The following is a 20,242-nucleotide window of genomic DNA, read 5'->3' as shown; positions in this document are numbered from 1 at the left end:
CACAGGGAGTTCAATCTTGCATTGTGCCAGTGTCAAAAGCCAGGTGAGTCTGATCCTGCACTTCTCAAGTTCACCCCAAACTCCATTGTGTTTCACTGAAAGTGGGAAAACAACTAGAAAAACAATATAAATGAGTAATCCTTGGAAATACCTCCAGGATCTCTCCTGATTTGACTTTTTTTTCCCTCTTTTCTCAGGTGACATGGGAATGCAAGGTCCTAGAGGTGAGTCTGGAGTTACATGTTTTCTCAGGTAGGCTGGCAGCCTGCCATAGGGCCTGGGTAGCAAATGGATTTTTGTTCCTCCAGAAGACGGACAGAGAAATCGATGCATTCTGTAGTTCAGATGTTGCTGTGATAATTGGGTTTTTTTGCTCTTCTTCCGTACGAGAATAGTTTTAGAGTTCACAGTAGAAGAGATCTCACTTTGAATTTAGCAACTTCTTTTGCCTGGATGAAAGTCATTCCTGGTTTAATCACAGCTTCAGAGGATTTTGTGTGATGTGAATGATTCAATCCATTGCATAAATACAAGGGGACAAACATAGCATTGCTGGAGAAAGTAAAACTTGTAAATGTGCCAAAACAGAAACTCCTTTTTATGGGGGATAAGAGTTGGCCAGAATGACTAATAGGGAAAACCTGTTCCCCAAGCAACTGTCTGTTTCTTTCTCTCTACAGGAGAGCGAGGACTTCCTGGCGTCCCAGGTGGGTGGTAGTACAATTTCCTAGAGGACATTTAGTGACATTGCTGTAGGCAAGGACAATCTTTGCACTGCAAACCTAGCCCAGGCTGGTTCTTTAAAGAGCCAATATATCAATAAATAATCAAGAGTCACTTGATTAATACCTTGTTACGGAGATACAGACACAGCTCAAAAGCCTTGATTACAAGCAAGGCTTCAGCCTTACTTGCACTTAGTTGAACATGTTTAATTTGTAGCCGTGAAGATCCCAGCCTACTTTGAAAGAGTCCCACAGCTGCATGAGTACTTGGCCTTGTGCTCAGTTTCCTTGTGCTCTCATATGTATTGTGTTCTTCTAAACAGAACCCTGTTCAAGTACCCACTTTCCAAGTCATATATTCTTAACCCCAGCTAATAAATCCCACCAGGCTTCAAGTTTCCCTAATTTGCATGTTATTCTTTCATGGGACACAGACAGCGACTCTGAGCATTTGTTGTGTTTTTCTTGGTTCAATTGGGCACCAAGGACCAGAAGGACCGAAAGGACAGAAAGGCAGCATGGGTAAGCATCTCTATCAATGCTGTGAGTCTCTCACAAGTGATTGACACACAGCACTAGAATGCAGACACCAAGCTGATGTGATCATTGCCTTCCCCCATGGAGGTGGCTGTGGATCCTCCTTCCCAAGGCCTACTCTAAAGACACCCTTTTGTTACAAGGCATGTATTTCCTGTAGGTGATCCAGGCATGGAAGGTCCCATGGGACAAAGAGGTCGGGAAGGGCTACCAGGGCCTCGGGGGGAGCCTGGACCACCTGGATTTGGAGAAAAAGGAGACAGAGGTAGGAACTAAGTGTCTCATTCTTGGATAAAACAGAGATGGACAAAAATTAGAGTTTGCTCTCGATCTGTAAAACACCTCAGTAAGAGAATTTGATTTGTTTATTCAAATCCAGATTTCGTTTCAGACATTTCCCAGCACAGATAATTCTAGCCTAAGGGATTATTTTTTTTTGCTGAACTTACAAGGGATGAATAAAGGTTGTTTTGTTTTGTCAGGTCTTACAGTCTGGTTTGAGTTTAGCAGAACCAAAAGCAATTAATATCAAGGTCATCTATTTCCCTGTTACTCAGTCACCAAAACTGGGGGATTTGCCTTGCTCACGCTAAAGACCAGTGAGATGGGGTTTTATTCTTGGACAATGCATGAGTGTTTGGGTGTTTTGAATTGACCAACAGATTATCCATGTTGCTTGCCAGAGGAAGAATACCAGGAGATGAGATAATGGAAAAATGAGATCACAATTATATTCTACAGTATCTATTCATGCTCTTACTCTGCAGGTGGTGTTGGTGAGCCAGGTCCTCCAGGGCCACGTGGTCCCCCAGGTTCTGCTGGCCTTAAAGGTAAATACAAAGATGGACACAGGAAGCCTAGCAGGCTGGTTAGGAGTAAATGACCACTCCAGCCTTCCTGCTTCGCTCATGTTGTACTCTAGTAATCAGAAAAGTGAACTAATGCTCCTCATTTTAGATAAAATTTGTTTGGTAGGTAAGCATAATGTTTAGAGGAGTAAATTCTTTGAGATTTTTTGTGAGAATGGGGATTGGCAGAGAGGTTTGTCAAAACATCAGTTGTCAAGATGTCTGATGTTTCCAGATGTTTTTTCTCTGCTTTCAGAAATAATAAGGTAAACTATATCCAGTTTAACAGGCTTCTAACAGAATTATAGCTCTACGATCCATATAACTCTGATAAACATTGTGCTATAAAAAAACATCTTGCTTGAAGCACAGATCCCAGTATCTCAGCCAAAATGAAAGGCTTGAGTCTCTTTACCTTACTTTAGGGAAAACCACAAGAACTAAGTTGTATAGATTTGTTGTCCTGGTTTTGATGATGCCAGTGATACAAATTCTTCCAGTGACCAGGGAATTCCAGTTTGCTAAACAGCTATTGGGTTGTGATGCTGTTGGGCAGACTGAAAGAAATTTCTTAATTTTACAATTGTGGTGTTACTGAAGGAAAATCCATGTTCCCTATTCACAGGTCTGATGGGTTCTCCAGGCCCACAAGGTCCTCCAGGTGAGTGCTGCATTCCTTTGCTATGGCATCTGGAGACTAGAGGAAACAAAACCAGCATGGCAGCTTCTCATAGTTTTTTTTCTTCAGTGATGCATAATGGTGAGTGGGATGAATTAATCCCCCCCCCCTTATTTTTCTGCAGGTCCTCCTGGCCTACAAGGATTTAGAGGAGAAGCAGGTCTCCCAGGTGCTAAAGGTAAGCTTCTCTTCACCTCAGCAATCACAGCAGTACTAGCTATTGTAGTTCTTTAGCACTGCTCTGAGTAGCAGACTTGGTCTAAGCATGTAGCATTTTGATACTAGGGGCCAAAAAAAAGCATAAGAGTAAGGAAAGGGGAGGAGGAATGAAACTTAGTGATTGCAAGCAAATATTGAGATACAGAGGTATTAGAGCAGTCTAGGTGAGGAAACATGGCTGGCTGGCTGGAACTGTATTAAAGGAAATGAATTTCCAATTTGAATTTGTCTGATATCAGAGTATCTGTATTTCCCGTATGATTTTTCCTCATGCATGAAATTCCCTTCAGACTTGTTATTACTGTTCTTCAATCATCCATATATCTTTCAGGTGAGAAAGGAGCTGCTGGAGCCCCTGGACCCAAAGGTATGTTCATCAGATGTCTTTTGTGGATATTTCTTTAGATTTCTTTATATATGGATACTGTCCATGGGTATTAAACCTATCCTTCTTTGTCTTTTTCTTCTGTGCTCTTGTCTGAAAGCAGGCTTTATTTTCTCTGATGGAAACATTTTAAAATGAAATGTTCTCACAGAACCCTTCCCTTTTTTGCACCGCAGGTGATCAGGGTGAGAAGGGTTCTCGTGGAATGACAGGTCAGTGGATTGTTTCCTTGGAGTAACAGCCTATCTAATATATACCTGCACCAAGATTTGTCTGATTCATTTTCATACCATTTCACTACAGGTGAACAAGGCTCAAGAGGAATGCCTGGTCCTCCAGGAGAGCCAGGGGCTAAAGGTGAGTAACAGAAAGCAGCTATTTTTGTAAGTGGGCAGTGTCATTTCCACACACAGTGTGTTTCTGTGAGCACAGACAAGGAAACATGGGAGTGGAATCGTACTGGTTGTGGTCCTAGGTCTGTTCTCTAGATGGATAAGATTAGTTTGTATACTCAGAAAAGATGTCCTACAGTTAAGTTTCAAGTGAGTGATTTCTGGATATTCAGTAATTGCAGCCAAAGTTTCCTTCAGATGCAATATGATGAAAAGCGACGCTCTCATGTTTAGAGCCATGCTCTGCTCAGTAGGAGGACGGGGTAACTGTAGTACTATTTCAGAGGTCCCTAACAAACTCTTTTCTTTGGGCAGGACAAGCTGGCCGTGATGGACAGCCAGGTGAAAAAGGTAAGGGATTGCTTTGAGGTAGAAGTGCAGGTGCTTTCTGATTTGGCAGGCGATTGTTTTGTAAAAGGGGTGGGAGAAGAGAGCAACAGATTCATGTTCTGGGATCTTCATATCTGACAAACTGTAGAGTCAGCCATGTAAGCATAGAACTGAGACATATAATGGAGCTGGCTGTAAACTTGTGTCAGAGTTCTCACTACAGAACTCTTCTCTCATTGATGTTCACCTCCCAGACACTGATGCTGAAAATGGCCAGTTGCCTATGAGGATACAGCAGGTAGAAAATGCTTCAGGACAGCTGGTGGCCAAGCTTGAATGGATTAGTAGATTGTAAATCAGTGACTGCTGGTTTGTTAATAGTGATTATATTCCTAGGTGAACCAGGTCTTATGGGAATGCCAGGAGCCCGAGGCCCTCCAGGACCCTCTGGAGATGCAGGACAGCCAGGTAAAAGCATACAGAGAACAAAAAAATAATTTTGCTTAGTTGGGGATACAGATGTCTTTATCAACAGTTTCCAGTCCTATTTGAAGGCTGGAAGAAGATCTCTGTGCTGTAAGATGGTGATGGAAGGAAAATACACAGGGAATCTAGATGCTTTGTGATCTCAGAATTACACACACTACAGATGAGAACATCAACTGCTATGAGCCAACATTAAGTTTACATACCAGGTGCTAGGCCAATTTACACCACTTGTGGACAGTGTGCTATTATTTCAACTAAATGTAATCTTTTTCTCCCTGTCTGTCCTTTCGCCACCTGAAATTTGTTTAGACATCTTGGAATTTTTGCCTTTTTTTCCAGGTCTCACAGGACCCCAAGGACCACCAGGTAGGCTTTTCCAATTCATGAATGACAGAGTTTATTAAGGGCACAGAAACCCCTTGTCATTTTTCCTCTATGCGGCTCAGGGCTTCCAAAGTGATATCCCAAGGTTTCTACATCTCCTTTGGCTTTTGAGACAGGTTTTGTGATTGGTGTGTAATTTTTGAAGAATGCGGGGCCTTGGGGTGTTGAAAACTTACCTCTCCCTAAAACATAGTTTGCAATAAATAACATGTTTCGGTTCCCTGTGCTTCACTGAAAAGTCCTAATCAGCAGCAGAAATAAAGAGGAGAGGATGTAGCAATAGAGGTGGAAACAGGGGATGTGACATCTGCAGGCAGAGGGGGTTTGTGGGGCAAGTCACTAGGGTGTTTAGCCAGGAGCCTCAGGACAGGGAGCAGTACCTGGAAGAAGCTACAGGGTAATCTAGGGACTAGTGCCATCGTCCAGGGAGCAGTGGGAGAAGGGAAGCCCTGAACTATGCCCAGGGACACTACCAGCACAATCTACTGTGAATTCCTCTACTTGCTGTCAGGGACCTGCTTATAGATGCTGAAAGCCATGGTCTTGAGTTGGGAGCTCCTTCTATAAACTCACAAGTGAAACTCAACTGGGATACCTTAAAAAGGCAGAGCAAACAATATTTGTACTAACCATTTAAAATTGTTCGTCTGCCTCATATCAGGACTTCCAGGCAACCCAGGCCGACCAGGGCTTAAAGGTAAGTTTTGTTTCTTCCCTAATACTCATCTTCTCTCGAAGCAATTCATTTTAGGGAGGATTAGCTGCTTTGCTGACCAGTCCCTGAATCAACAGTGGCATCTAGTGGCTTTAGGAAGGGAAGCTTTGGGAAATAGACCGTAGCGAAAGCCTCTCAGCATACAAGAAAGGCAGAGCATCTGCTGAGGCACTCGGTATGACAATTCTTCACTAAGAAAACCTTAGTAAACCTGGTTCTGTCCTGAGCATGCCTGTGATGCCTAGTGACTGCAATGGAAGCTGTGTGCCTTCCTCAGATGAATCAAGACCTGTTGCCTGTGCTGGCAAATGTAGCTCTTGGAAAGCTGATCAGAGGATATCTCTGGATTAGCTGCTTCCCCCATGACCTTCTAAAGCTATGATTTCTCAGACAAGAGATCAAGGGCAAAGAGAACAGAAATCACGTGTTTAATAAGACAGTGTCATTGAGCTGGTGACAGATCTTCCTCAAAAAAAAGAGGTTTATCTTTTGTCTCTTTGTTTTCTTAGGAGAACCTGGAGCTCCAGGAAGAGTCTTAAGTGCTGGTATGTAGTATTGTGAGAGTTCAAACACTTCTGCTTTTGGACGATTTTCTCTGGCTTTTGTTATGCCTCCTGAATTAATCTTGACCATGTGTCAGACCTGTACTGAGGCTCCTTGGGTTGGGAGAATACTTGTGCTATAAATGTGTGATTTCTTAAGGATAGATTTGTTACACATTCGCTGGATGTGTGTATATATGTGCACAAGTGTATGTGTTTGTGTTTCAGAGGGTTCATCAACTGTTGCTCTGCCAGGCCCACCAGGTCCTCCAGGCCCACCTGGCCCCACTGGACCCCCAGGTGTTCCAGGTGAGGAAGCTGCTCCTCTGCTGGGTTTTTGCAGGCAGCCTATGTTGCTGTTCATCCAGTTCTTAATTTAATGTGTAGTGTTGTCTGTGCCAGGCCACCCTGTCTGGGAGGCAAGATTGCTCAGGCAGGACTCACGGTCCTCACCCTTCCCTGCAGAAAGATCAAGATCTCAGGCTGAGTTAGGAAGGAAGCAGCCTCAAGGGAGAAATGGGATCCAATCAAAGGGGGAATGACGGAAGAGAGGGCTGAGAAGATGAAGAAACTGGAAGCACTGTTGTCCTTTCATCTGATGAGTACAGAGTAGTGATAGGTCAATTCCAGCGAGTTGAATTAGGCTCTTTTGCCTCTCAGGAGGGCAGGGTTGCGTCTAATCCACTTCCCAGCACTGTTACTGAAATCGAGAAGTGCTTGTTTTCCAGTCTTGGCTTTGAACTCAAGACAGTGAAAATCCTACATGAGCATTTGCAAATCTTTCATGCAAACACACACACAGACTCTGGCTATGCATGAACATGGTTCTCAGACTCCTCTGTCCCAGGCCAGACACCGCTCTCCAGCATGCTGGTGGCAGGCAGCAGAGTTCCTGAGCCCAGGTTCTCCTGGCACTTCTGTGCCTCTCCCAGCTGAAGCTAATCCTGGAGCTGGTTTGGTAGAGCTAGCCTCAATTTGCAGCATGAAATGTGAGAAGAGGGTGAGGCCTATTGCACTCCTGCTGTGGTCAGTGACATTCTGGTCGTTTCCCCAGTCTAAGAGGCACCAAGCACTTTCATTACCACATGATGGAAAATAAGCCTCTTCTCTGGAGCTTCAAGTAATACATGGGACATTGATGAATTCATACCCCATAGCAATTCCATTTACTCATGCAAACAAATACATTATTTGATAGTCTCCGTTCTTACAAAAGACCTATTGATTCTTCCCTCTTACTGTGAAATACAACCAAGAGAATCTAATTCAATCTGGTTTTTTTCCTTTGAAAACAGGTCCTGTTGGACCAGCTGGTCTCCCTGGACAGCAAGGTACCGTTCTCCATCAGCTTTGATTCTCCTTCTTAGGAGAACTGAATTCATTAGTTTTCCTTTGTTTCTAATTGTTTCAGCCCTTGGCACAATCCCTCTCCCTTTTGTTTGCAGATTTCTTCCTCTCAATTCTTTTTGCTGTATTATTTGGCTTAATTAATCTTATAAAGAGTTTCTATTCTTTTTTTCTTTCCCAGGGGAAGAAGAGGGGTGGTAGGAGCCAGCGTGATGTGGATGTTGAAAATGTCTTTTTTTTTTTTCTTATGTTGTTTATCCCGAAGGCTGATATTTCTAAGGCACTTCTTAAGTGCAGTTGCCTTTCCATGGTAGGGGATATAGCCTAGCTGGATACCTCCTGCCATTTTTAAAGGTGGGAGAACAAACTAAAGCCAAAGTGGAGATAGTGTCACTATTTCCACTACCAGTTGGACAGATATCTGTTTTGAAGGGCCTGAACAAGCTGGCACCTAAGGACCTTTGTTAGCCATTTTTCTATGATCCTGTTAGAGCAAATTATGCAGTAATTTCCACATTTGAATACAAAGTCCCTCAGAGCCAGGAACTGACTTCATGCTCCCAGTTCATATAAGTAAAGTCTGAACCTATTGTCAAGGAGGTGAGAAATGGGCACAAAATGTCATCTTCTTTGTTACATAATTCCCTGTCTTTTTTTTTTTTTCCTGGAAAAGGTCCTCGAGGTGAGAAGGGATCCCCGGGTGAAGCTGTGATAGAAACTATCAAAACAGAAGTCTCGTCATTAGCATCTCAAAGTAAGTGGGCTTGCCTTTCCGCTCCTTTTCTTGGAGAGGTGCCAGAGGCCTTAATGCCTGCTCGCTGCTCACAAGAGATGCTTCTGCCTCTTTGCCCTCAGTGTGACTTAGGACAAGTGTGTTTATGTTTGGTGATGGGACAGCAATGCCAGCTACTTCTGCCCTCCTTCTCATCTGTACATTCCAAAGTACTTTCAAAAGGAGGTAGATGGCACGAGGCCCAAGTCACAGAGAGGAACCCTGAGGAGTGGTGATGGATGAACAGTCCCAAGCAGCAAAGATGGTCCCAGAGCAGTAGGGTTTCAGCCTGGCCTGTTAGCCACTGTGTTCACAAAGGGCAGTTCCCCGTGTAACATGAAGACAGACCATCTGTAAGAGGAGAACCAGTTTGAAAAGGCACATTAATCTGAGCAACAGAAATCAAAATCTCTCTGCAAATTAGAGGATGAGTTCATTGGGGACCAAATGCTATTTTAAGACAGGGATAAATGGAGCAGAACAGAATCCAAAGAAAAGTGTCTGCTTGGTCTGTGCAATACTAATGTGTGGTGCACTTAACAGTCAGCATTCCTAGGGTCCGAGACCTCTGCAAGTGTGCCGGGGAGGCAAGATAGAGGAGCATAAAATCAAAAATGGTCCTTGCCTGTCATCTGAGTGGGGACATGTAGATCCAGACCATGCTTCAGAACTGTCCCATCCCCCATTCAGGAGTACTGGATCTCGTCATCACTGAACTTTGAGTTTGTGCCTCAGCTTGGAGGTGAGGATGCATCTCCAATCAAGATAACACAGTGCACCTACTTGTTAAATAATGGCTGTATAATGTTCTCCTTCCAAAACTTGACCCTCTTCGAAAGAATATTTCTTCTCCTTGAAACTTTTTTCCCTTCTTCTCTAACCTTTAGGTACTTTGCTCTTTTCCTCAGCAACCGTTACTCTCTAGAGAGATCTCCCTGTTTCCAGTATGCTGGCAGCCTACTCAGGACTGTATTTTGCTTCAGGTCCTAACCTGTGTGCTGGCGACCAAACACATCTCTCCCTTCTCTGTCCCAACTTCGGCTTAAGTCACCCACGTCCTGCCTTAGTCCAACTTTGATGGCAAGAGCTTCTAACAGCAATGTAATGAGAGTGTTTCTATAGCAGCAGTAGCTTCATAGCAACAATTTTCCCTTTTTTGTGTGTTTCATTTGCACAGTGCTGGCAGATTTACAAGGGCGAGCAGGACTACCAGGCCCCCCTGGACCACCAGGTATGTAATATAGCAAAGCTCAGTATGAAAGCACGAGGATGCTAACACAATCGCACATTTCTCAGCCATGCAGTGTGCTGAGTAATTATTCTCTAATACCCTTTTGTCATCAGGTGAATCTGTGCAGGGACCCCCTGGACCTCGTGGCCCACCAGGTAAGAGCTTTGTTTCTCTGAAACAGACCTGGGAAGTGGAAGGTTTTTCCAGTGCCTCTATCCTGTGCCTTGTGGTATCCTAGATGCAGTCTTGGACATGGCGGAAGTTAGTAGGGCTGACTTTACTGGAAGCAGAATTTCACATAATGTGTTCTTACAAGCACAATTTCACTGCAATGGTTTCACAGCAGCAAGGCGCTACCCAAGAGAGGACATTTACTTTGGCAGAGGTTTACTAGCCAGAGTAGTAATTCATAAAAATCATGCTTTTTGGGAAGACAATGTTCTCCATACCCCAGAGGTGGTAACTGCAATCAGTTCCATCTTTACTCCTTACTTGTCCAGGCTTAACTTCCAGCTGGGGACAGATGAAGTGGTTTGGATCATGAGGAACATGTCCTCACTCCTTTTCCTGTAGCAGAGATTTCCCTTTCACAGCCAGAAGAGGGGAGGTGCAGGAGGACACGAGGCAGGAGCATAACCCCATTCCTTGCTCTCTTCTCAGTAACAAAGGGGAGCAGGTCAGGTGTGCAATGAAATGAACCTTCCCTTTCAATGTAGTGAAGGCCAGCTGGGATAGGCACTCCGTATCACAAAGAGAGGAGCTTCTCTGTCCTGCATCTGCTGTGGTGGCAAATGATAATGAAAAGTATCAGAGACAGATGTGCATAAAACAATGATACTAGCTTACACTGGAAATACTTAAGCTATGGCTATGGCTGGAGATGTAGCAGCTCTAACATGCATTTACTTACATTGCTGAGTCTTATTCTTCCTGAAGCCTTTTGTGTCCCTTTTGCCTAGGAGAAGGATTGCCAGGACCTCCAGGCCCACCAGGGAGACCAGGATCTTCCATGTCCACCTCAGGTAGGTTCTTTCTACTCATTCCATTCACCTTTGTCCTGGGAGTGTCGTGTCTGTGTTGGGGTTGCAGAAAGCGCGTCCTTGGCTAAGACCAGGTCAAGCCAGAGGAAACTTGTGTCATTTTCTGTTGGATCTCACAAAGAAACTTTTTGTTTTGATTACAGAGTCATTCCTCACTGGCCCACCAGGTCCACCAGGCCCACCAGGCCCAAAGGGAGACCAAGGTGGGTATATCCTGCTGCCTCACCAGGATACTAGATACACCTCAGACAGAAAAGAAGGCAGGAAGGGTTGGCAGCAGGAAGTGTCCTACCTTTCTGTGACTGTAAGAAAGCTTGCACAGTTGTCACTAAACAGGACTCCTGCCTGCTGCCATAAAAGAAGACAGTCTTTGTTGGAGAAGGTTAGCCTGCGGTACTGGTGTCGAGACAATCACTGTATTCACAGAGTCACAGAATTGTTGAAGTTGGAAGGGGCCTCTAGAGATCATCTAGTCCAACCCACCTGCTAAAGCAGGATTGCGTAGAGCACATCACACAGGACTGCATACAGCCAGGTTTTGAAAGTCTCCAAAGATGGAGACTCCACTACCTCCCTGAGAGAGGTTTGATCCCATTAGATTCAGAAGAATTGAGAGCTTTAGATTTGCTGTGAAAGAGGAATAATTTTTTTGCAAAATGCAATGTGAACTTGGCTAAGTCAGTGCAAGGAGATGGCCCTGTGAAGTGTAGCTTAGGTCTCAGATAGCAAGAAAACATGAGACCTGCTCCCTTTACCCGTCTCTACCTGCAAACTGAAGGCTGTGGTAGTATTCTGCAGTGTGGGCTGGGATGATGTAGATCAGAAAAAAGCAAATGCTAACACTGTTCCTCTGCTCCCCTGGTCACAGGTGAACGAGGTCCACGAGGATTCACGGGTAAGGAGGCTTCCAGGAGATATCAGTGGGGTACAGAGTAGCTTGTCTGTGTATGTGACTGCTCCTCCACGTCTGTGTCCCATGCAGGAGAACCGGGTGAGCCTGGCCTTTCAGCATTCTCCTCCCATGGTTAGTCTGTGCCCTCTTTGTCTGTGCCCTGTTGTCCCTAGACTGAACCAGGGGACAAAATCCTGCTCTATTGATTCTATTCTAGCTTAGTTTTAATGGTGCCAGGATTTTGTCCATACACTTTATTCCTGTGAATCTCTGACTCTACTTCTGCAATTGGCAGGTGACAGAGTTACTGTGCAGGGACCTCCAGGCCCTCCAGGCCCACCTGGACCCAAAGGTGAAGTTAAAAATCTTTCTTTCTTTGCTGGTGCCCTCACACAGCCAAGAGTGGCTGAGCCACCTATTAAAATTGTCTGTCTCCCTCACTCTGGTTTCCAGGTGATGCAGGTGTCCCAGGCGCTCCTGGCATCCCAGGAGCATCTCGAGGTAAGAGACCAGACCATCATTGCTTTGGTATTATCAAGAAATGCTGACATCCTGGTGAAGACTTTGAAAAAGTTCATTTGAGTTCTACAGTTCTGGGTGCCAACCTAATACTGATGGGATTTATGTTCAGAACCTCTTTTTACACAGCCTACCTTAAATCAGACAAGTTTAAGAATTGCACATTTTCTGTTTCCAGTTTACTGGGAATCCTTTGAGCCAGAGTTTGTCCTCATGGGACATGAAAGAAGGGGTTTCCAAGTTGGCTAACCATGATCCACAAGAGATTAGGGAAGCTGCATTGAACCCTCTAGTGGAAAAACTTTGGATCAGAACAAAAGTGTCCCTTTTTCAATTTCAGTTACCCCTCAGGTGGATTCATATGTATTCAGCTGCTTCCATTCTAAGTAAGAGCACTTCTGGATGCAGGATATTAATGTAGTTTCACAAAAAATGCGTGTGGATTAATTTAAGTGTCCCTCCATGAGAACAAGCCCTCTGCTTCTCCACATCGTGTCCTAGGAATGCTACCTCAGGGTACTGGGAAGACAGGCAACTTAAAGAGCATGAGCAGATGAGTGATTAGGTTTTCAGTGGGTGCTGCCCAGTGTGATTGGGATGGGGAGCAGCAGGGCACTAAAGTTGGCGTAACGAGCTTGAGTGCTTTATGGATCTCCATCTATATTTCTGCTCAGCATTGTACTCTGGTGCACAAACTGAGCAGGTCTGTCAATAGGAAACCAGAAAAGTCTCTGGACTCAGACCTGCAGAGCTGCACAGGCTGAATTATAAGATGCCAAATTAATTAATGACATACTGCCTAATAGCTGATGCTCAGGCTGTATTTAGAGATGGAAGGGAAGTCCCTCAATAGTCCATTCCCTAAGGTCTTTCCAGACTTGTGGGAACGGCTCAGTACAAGCACACTTCAGTATCACTTGGTCTAATGCAGCCAAAATCACTCTGTCTCCTTACAATGCTTTCTATAGGTGGATCGAGACAAATTCAGGGACCCCCAGGACCTCCTGGGCCACCTGGTCCTCCGGGCCCAGGTGGAAGTTCATCTCAAGAGATTCAGCAGTATGTCACTGACTACCTCAAGAGTGAGTATAATGAGACTTTGTCATGGGTCAGCAGATACATCTTTCTCTTTTGCTCTCTGAGCCCTTTGTCACTCTCCCTTTAGACACAGCAGCCGTGCTGCTCCGGCTTTGTTTCTGTTGAATACTGTGAAGTGCTATTGCCCACTGTGACCTTTGCAGAACTGTCTTTCTGCGGGCCTGCTTTCCGAGAGGGAAAGTGGGTCCAGTGATTGTGCCTGTGGCCATTGTCTTCCCTCTGGTGACTTGGGCATATCTTGGGTTTCCTACCTAGGTGACAGCGTAAGGCATTATTTGACTGGTGCCCAAGGCCCACCAGGCCCTCCAGGACCACCTGGAGTCATTGTCACTGCCGATGGGACAAACTTGGATTATGCGGAGCTGGCTACCCGTGTTATGAGCTATATGACAAGTAAGCACCATGTTGGTAAGCTCTTTACTGAGTCATGCTCTCAGCTGAGCTTGTGCAGCACTTGGTGGGTGAGAACTCAGAGGAGAAACAAAATCTTTAAATACCAGCACCTCAACCCATTTATTCATCTTCTGCAGTCTTGGCCCAGGATTCCACACAGCTGAGATGGCCTCTGAGCCTTGTCCCATTTTCATGGTAGATTAACTAGCAGTTGCCGCCATTTCAAAAGTCTCACTTTAAACATTATCTGTTAGGTCCTGCAACACCCTCACGACCCAAAGAGAGGTGGTTCTGTTTGATATATGTGATCTGAAGTGGTCTGGGCCTGTCTTATACACTTGAGGCCCTCCTAAAGTAGATGAAATTCCCAGAGATTTTAGAAGTAGCCTAGAGAAGAGCCCAGACCACGCGGCTGTGGAGACAACCAGGATGTATGAGACAGCAACTGATTCATTGTTGGGGGCATGAGAAGCCAATTCCACCAGTTAAAGAGGATTAATTCAGCTTTCCATTGTCCCTACCTGGCCCCTCTCCACTTCTATCTCATCCTGCCTGATCTAAAACCTTTTAATTTCTACAGGCTCTTCAGAACGCTATCAGTCATTTGCCAGTTCAGTATCAACTACATCAGTTTTGTACCAAGAACTTCTGGACATGCTGCAGAGTAAGTGACCATCAAGGGAACCATGGGGGTTGTGGGTAAAGCATCCCAGCAGCCTGGAGATCTGCCCTCCCCTCCCAGTCTCCTGTCTCCAACTGCAGTTACCAGCAGCTGCCTAGGAGGGCAAAGGCCTGCCATGGGTGCTGCTGAGTGACCTGGGACATCTCCTTCCAAGTCCTTTGGAGACAGGTTTATGTGTCTTGTACTGGAGAGTTTGCAAGCTTTCCAGAAGCAATGCTTCCTGTAACTGCAGTTTTCCACTTTTTCTGCTCCCTTCCACTTCTTAGCTCTCTAGGTGGCATCTGCCTATATCTCTGCTTTTCAGGAATTTCCCCCAATTTCCCACTAAACCTTGGGCTTCTACTTTCCAGCTCCCTCACTCTCTTAGGATTCTGCCTCATTCATTTTTGTCCACCCCAAAGCCTTGCTATGTCTTTGTTCTTAAGGTGAGGAGGATACCCTGTTCTGTACTCTCCTACACACCCTGTTACTGTGGGCCCACAGGATGTGTGACGCAGTGGGAAATCTATCAGAATCCACGTTCCAAACAGAAAAATGGCTGCTGAAATGCCACGGAGCTCAGCATAGTCTTTCCCACCTGCGACACTTTTTATTTTCTTTACCCAAGATGTTCTCCAGGGTGTCCTGAAGAAACACAGCACACAGAGGTCCCTTTAGCAATCTGAATTCTCATCCTCCTTAAACCCTGTGTTGTAGGAGGTTCCCAGCCCTGTCACAAATTTCTGACACCACACACAAGGCAGTTCCCTCTCAGAGAAGGAGAGGGGTAAAAGGAGCTTTGCATCCTTAGGTTTTGATGGTCTCCCTAGTGATGGGGGCTCAGCTCACAGGCTGGGAACTCCTCACATCTGGCACCTTTGTAGCAGCTGGACAGCCTTAAAAGATGGGGTTTTTTATTTCCAGGAGAAGAAATTCGTCAATACCTAATTGGACCTCAAGGCCCACCAGGACCTCCTGGACCAGGGGGAGATGGCATGGCTCTGTCACTGGATTATGATGAGCTGACCAGACGATTTATCAGCTACTTGACAAGTAATGGTCTTTATTAGTGAGCATTTCCCTGTTCCTTTGGGAGATGAGCAGAAAGCTCATGCTGTCAAAGAAAATTCTTCCAGTGTCGACTGTGTGAATCTGTATGTACAGAGGCCTTCTCACAAGGATTGTGAGAGACTTGGAAGAGAACAAACGTACCCTTGTAGCTAAGATACTACCCACAGACTTTAATAATGAGTTCTTAACTTCACTAATAACTTATCTTAGGGTCATAACTTTATTTTAGCCACCTTAGAAGTCCCATCAACACCTTCAAGTGCCTCTGTTAACCCTTTTCTCACTGGGTCTATGGCCAGGATGTATCTCTCTGTGGAAGAGTTGACCCATGCCCGCTTTGAGTCGAGGCACCTCAGGCAAAAACCTCGTAGAAGTTTTAAGTTAGTTGAAACAAATTCCACCTCTCTGCTTCGTTTTTCCGTCTGTAAAACGGTGATATGGCATGTAAAGCTGTCAGAGAAGACTCTGGAGCATCCCCAATAGCAGTGCTAAAATGCCTAATCCTGATAGCTGCAATTATCTGCTTAAAAGCACAGCCTGGTCTGTGCTCAGTCTCCCTGAACTGTCCCCTGGAGACAAGTTCTCATTAATGGGCTGCTCCAGAGAAGGTGGGAATTTCCTCTTTGGCTCAGGAAGCAGGAAACTGCTGTTAAACAGCAGCTCTGCAACAGCTCAAGCAAGACAGCTGCGTTTCATCTGCAAAGACATTTCACTAAAGCCAGTCACAAAGGTGTGCACTTTTGCACCAGAGCGGCTTGCAGATAGGCAGACACAGGGCGAGCAGCACACACAGCAGCCAGGTGAGCTGCATGTCCTGGCGTGGCCCCCGCTGTGTCAGGGGTTGGTGAGGTGTGCGGAGCTTTTGCCAAGAATGGAGGAGGCGTGATGCCTGCCTGTGTGCAGGTGCCCCTGTGTTGGGATTAACGGGGCAAACTACACCTCCAAGTTCCAAAGGAGGCCTGAGCCCCTGGTTCCCAGCACAATGAGCTGATGGGCCCACTCCACCCTGCAGGAGTCCCTCCTGCATTGCCTGTGAACAAGCCCTGCAGCCTGGCTGCTCACACTGCAACAGCCTGTTTCGATAATGTGCTGCTTCTCAATCTGTTTGATTTTGCAGATTCTGGGATGAGCATTGGACTCCCTGGACCACCCGGGCCCCCAGGGACACCTGGTATATCTTACAGTGACCTCACAGCATACCTGCGAAGTAAGCCAACTGCTTCCCTCCCCTGCCACAGGTCCCTACCAGCTTCTGTTTCTACAGGCTTAGTCACACAGTTTCCCTTTTTGCACACCACAACAAATAACCCTCTGTGAGACTCTGATGTTCCCTCTGCCTTAGTTGGCAGCGCTGCCAGCCTTCTGGGCTCTGCCAGCACCAGAGGGGCTGCAGACAGCTCGCTGTGCGCCTGGGGAGAGCAGCAGTGGTGAGGTGCTGTCTGGGCATGGAGGAGCCTTTTGTGTTCTCCAAACTCTGCAGCATAAAGTATTTTCGTATGCCACTTTTTCAAAGTTTATTTAAACAATAAGGACTTCTACACTCTTATGGGATCTTCTGACTTCCCAGTGTGATGTTTACACACAGGGAAGCGAGGTGCAGCAGGAAGGCTGCGCCAGCATGTGCTAGGGAGAAAAAAGCGCCTTTTACTTGGCTGTAACTTGCATTTCCTGAATTGTCAGGGAAGGCTTGTCAGAGTTGTGGTGATTTGGGTGACTCCTTTTCTCCCCTTGTGTCTTACAGACTCTGAATTCAGTGGTCTTGTTGGGCCCCCTGGTCCTGCAGGGCCCCAAGGACCTCCTGGGATCCCTGGATCACCAGGCACTTCTCTGGAGGACGTCTCTGCTTATCTACAAAGTAAAGCCACTTGTGTTTCTCACAGCTGGCAGGGAGATTCTGTTTGTAGGTGCTGGGGGGACGGAGGCTGAGATTTAGCTTACCAGGGGCATGACTATTCACTGAGAGAATAAGGTTACTTTTTTAAAAAGAAATCTCATCAAGGTCAGCTGGAAAGGAATGGAAGTTTGAACTTTCCTGTCTTGCCCAGACATCTGTGATTTCCTTGTCCTCTCACTGCTGGAAAATCTTCCTCTCTCTCAAGGTGTGGGATACTCCTCCCTCTCTGGAATCCAGGGCCCACCTGGCCCTCCTGGCCCTCCAGGACCACCAGGCTTCTCAGGAACCGGCGACCTGTCCTATGCTGCCATCACCCACAGCGACGAGTTCAGGAGTGAGCTGATCCAGTATCTCAAGAGTAAGGGGATGCCATTCATCCTCCCTGCGAACACCCCGAGCTGTGCTTTGCCCTGTGCGGGCTGCTGGCTCTGCCATAGCTGAGGCAGTCCTGTAGGAGCCTTCCCTAAATTAGAGGTGCAGCAACACCTTCTCTTTCAAGCCAGCTCTTCAAAGGACTACGCTTGGGACTACCAAGTCCCATGGGCTTGTCTCCTCTCAGTCCTACTGCAAGGCAAAAGTCCATGTTGTGAGGAAAAAGGGACAGGTGCTGGGCAGTTACAATTGGCCTGTACTCAACAGTGAGATCACCTGCAGGGTTTTGCCGTGGGAAAAGCATTTTCGTTGGCAAACATCTGCCTATGGAGCGATGGATGGTGTTGGGGTTGGAGAGCAGCACTGAGCCAGCTGTGGAGCAGCATTGGTCCGAGCTCTCACACTGGCAAGTCACCCAGGGAAGCCCTTTAACAACATGGGGATCCCCTGGCTCTTGAGAGAATGGTCACAAAACGACTGTTTGGCAGAGGTGCTGGAATTGGCCTGAGAGGAGCACCCTTCTGTAAAATCATTGGGCAAGTTTCCAGGATTGGGCACTCAAAACTGTGGGAGAGATGGAAAGGAGGAGGGTGTCATGCTGCCTGTAGAGATTAAAGTTGACGGATGTGTCTGCTGCTTGAGCAATGGCACTGAGGGTTACTGTGATGATTGACAGGACTCAGTTTCACACTCTGGTCTTCATTCAGATGGTAACACAGGATCTCTGCCAAGCCTGGGGACCCAGGTACCCCATCACCCCTTAAGTCTCTCCTCTTGTATTTTGCAGGCGATGAAGTTCGAAGTTACATCTCAGGGCCGCCTGGTCCCCCTGGGCCACGGGGACCACCAGGACCCAAAGGAGATAGTGGCTTGGTGGCTGGGTCTATGTCTGCGTCATACCAAGGGTTACGGACTTCTGAGCGGTTGCATGGAGGAGCCCTCGGTGCTGAGGGATCCCACGGGGGATCACTGGGTGCAGGCGGCTCCTATGGGAGCTCCATGAGCAGCATGTCATCTTACAGTGCCTCAGTAGGCAGCGATGGTTCTTACGATGCTTCCATGGGCAGGGATGAGGCTTTTGATGGATTGCTGACAGAGGAGGAATCACACAGATCAGCAGGTTCAAGCAGATCCTACAGCAACTCCTTCAGTGGTTCCCTGGATTACAACGAGCTGGCACTCCGCGTGTCAGAGAGCCTACAGAGTGAGTGGAATGCTTGCTTGTTGTGACCCTCCCTGTCCCAGCCCTCAACTCCTAACCCTCTGTGCTTTGTGTCACGCTGTTCGCTTCCCTCACCCTTCCTGCTGCCTATGGCTCTCCCTTACACGTTCCTGCCTCGGCACCAGCCACAGTTTTCCCAGTGGTCCTTTCAAATGATGTCTCTAATCCCTCAGGCCAAGGTATTCTCCAGGACTTGATGTCTTACACTGCACAGGGACCCGCAGGTCCCCCAGGCCCTCCTGGTCCCCCTGGCATCAGCAGGGTCTTTGCAGCCTATGGCAATGTCACTGAGGACCTCATGGACTTCTTTAGAAGTAAGTGACTTACTGACTTGGTGTTTCTGGCTGATGCATATGAGATCTTTCCAACCTCTCTTTTCACCTTTACATGCTGCAGAAATACAGTCAAGATACAGCGCTGAAGGCAGATGGGCTTTCCATCCCTTTCCTTCCTTGCTGGGGAGGTGCAGTCTCATCACTAGGAAAGACATCAGGTTTTCCCACTGCTTGTGGGAAACTCATCCCAAACCCTGAAGGCCACTGTGCTGGCAACTCCTGTAGCCTATTTTAACATGACTGGGCTGTGACACGAGGCAACTGCTCGCTCTGTTCTGAAATTCCCATGCCTGATCATGGGCCAGCTTCAGCCCTGGTGACAACGAGGACACACAGAGAGGGTGGCAGAGCAATGCTGGTGACATGAAGGTCACAGCCTGTCCCTGGGGCTTTGTTGGGATGAAACCCACTTCTGAAAAACTTGCTCTCAGTCTAATCCTGTCTAACCTAAGTGTCCTTCCAGTGTCACAGCTTCACTAAGTGAGCACAGACCGCTTTGCAAGTGGTTTGTCCTACTCGTTCATCCTCTCCTTCATTTCCCTCTCCAGCGTACGGTACCATCCAAGGGCCACCCGGTGAAAAGGGAGAGAGGGGTTATCCTGGACCCAAAGGTAAGGCTTGCCATCCTTTCCCTCTGAAGCCCTGAACCACCCAGACAGCAGCAGCACTGTTGTCTGCAGAGAGGGCACAGGGCTGCTCAGGGTCACAGCCTCCCAGCAGTGGAGGTGGTACCTTCAGGGTCTTGGCCCAAGCACTATCCTAGCTTGGTCTTCCTCACCCTAGGCTGTCATGGGCCAGTCATGCTCAAGGGAAAACTTGGTCTTCTCATTCCTTCAGGTGAACCTGGACCCATGGGCCCACCAGGACGTCAGGGACACAGGGGACCAAAAGGGGAGAAAGGAGAGAAAGGTATGAACATCTGCCACCCCCCAGAGAGCAGGATTTGCCTGTGAGGGAGTGGACGATGCCTCAGGCACCAGTCTGTTTCTGGGAACTGCTGGAAAACTCACATGGCCTTGGTTTTTTGTTTTGGGTCTTTTGTATTTTTAACCTCACGTGAACTACTCAGATAACCTTACTTTTGCCTTTTTTGTCCCCAGGTGAACAAGTGTATGTTGGCAGAAGAAAAAGAAGAAGTGTTGGAGTTTAA

The 20,242-nt window shown here is 46.8% G+C and overlaps 1 protein-coding gene across 1 annotated transcript in view; it reads left to right on the top strand.

The window, feature by feature from the left end:
* Positions 1–20,242, top strand: part of COL17A1 (collagen, type XVII, alpha 1) — a 35,140-nt gene extending 14,898 nt beyond the window's left edge. The window contains exons 18-55 of the mRNA XM_009867199.1: positions 198–224; positions 681–711; positions 1,174–1,247; positions 1,423–1,527; positions 2,030–2,092; positions 2,736–2,771; positions 2,914–2,967; positions 3,340–3,375; positions 3,570–3,605; positions 3,697–3,754; positions 4,072–4,136; positions 4,512–4,583; positions 4,944–4,970; positions 5,650–5,685; positions 6,213–6,248; positions 6,474–6,554; positions 7,541–7,576; positions 8,266–8,346; positions 9,542–9,595; positions 9,709–9,750; positions 10,561–10,617; positions 10,779–10,838; positions 11,504–11,530; positions 11,618–11,659; positions 11,823–11,879; positions 11,981–12,028; positions 13,015–13,128; positions 13,400–13,537; positions 14,118–14,201; positions 15,123–15,251; positions 16,387–16,476; positions 17,011–17,124; positions 17,369–17,521; positions 18,323–18,739; positions 18,931–19,071; positions 19,641–19,703; positions 19,930–20,001; positions 20,193–20,242. Coding sequence (XP_009865501.1) covers positions 198–224; positions 681–711; positions 1,174–1,247; positions 1,423–1,527; positions 2,030–2,092; positions 2,736–2,771; positions 2,914–2,967; positions 3,340–3,375; positions 3,570–3,605; positions 3,697–3,754; positions 4,072–4,136; positions 4,512–4,583; positions 4,944–4,970; positions 5,650–5,685; positions 6,213–6,248; positions 6,474–6,554; positions 7,541–7,576; positions 8,266–8,346; positions 9,542–9,595; positions 9,709–9,750; positions 10,561–10,617; positions 10,779–10,838; positions 11,504–11,530; positions 11,618–11,659; positions 11,823–11,879; positions 11,981–12,028; positions 13,015–13,128; positions 13,400–13,537; positions 14,118–14,201; positions 15,123–15,251; positions 16,387–16,476; positions 17,011–17,124; positions 17,369–17,521; positions 18,323–18,739; positions 18,931–19,071; positions 19,641–19,703; positions 19,930–20,001; positions 20,193–20,242 — 2,906 coding nt within the window. The remainder of the gene's footprint in view (positions 1–197; positions 225–680; positions 712–1,173; positions 1,248–1,422; positions 1,528–2,029; positions 2,093–2,735; positions 2,772–2,913; positions 2,968–3,339; positions 3,376–3,569; positions 3,606–3,696; positions 3,755–4,071; positions 4,137–4,511; positions 4,584–4,943; positions 4,971–5,649; positions 5,686–6,212; positions 6,249–6,473; positions 6,555–7,540; positions 7,577–8,265; positions 8,347–9,541; positions 9,596–9,708; positions 9,751–10,560; positions 10,618–10,778; positions 10,839–11,503; positions 11,531–11,617; positions 11,660–11,822; positions 11,880–11,980; positions 12,029–13,014; positions 13,129–13,399; positions 13,538–14,117; positions 14,202–15,122; positions 15,252–16,386; positions 16,477–17,010; positions 17,125–17,368; positions 17,522–18,322; positions 18,740–18,930; positions 19,072–19,640; positions 19,704–19,929; positions 20,002–20,192) is intronic.

Source organism: Apaloderma vittatum, unplaced genomic scaffold (genome assembly GCF_000703405.1).
Source record: "Apaloderma vittatum isolate BGI_N311 unplaced genomic scaffold, ASM70340v1 scaffold19383, whole genome shotgun sequence".
NCBI lineage: Eukaryota > Metazoa > Chordata > Aves > Trogoniformes > Trogonidae > Apaloderma > Apaloderma vittatum.
This window is presented reverse-complemented; position numbering and strand designations above follow the sequence as displayed.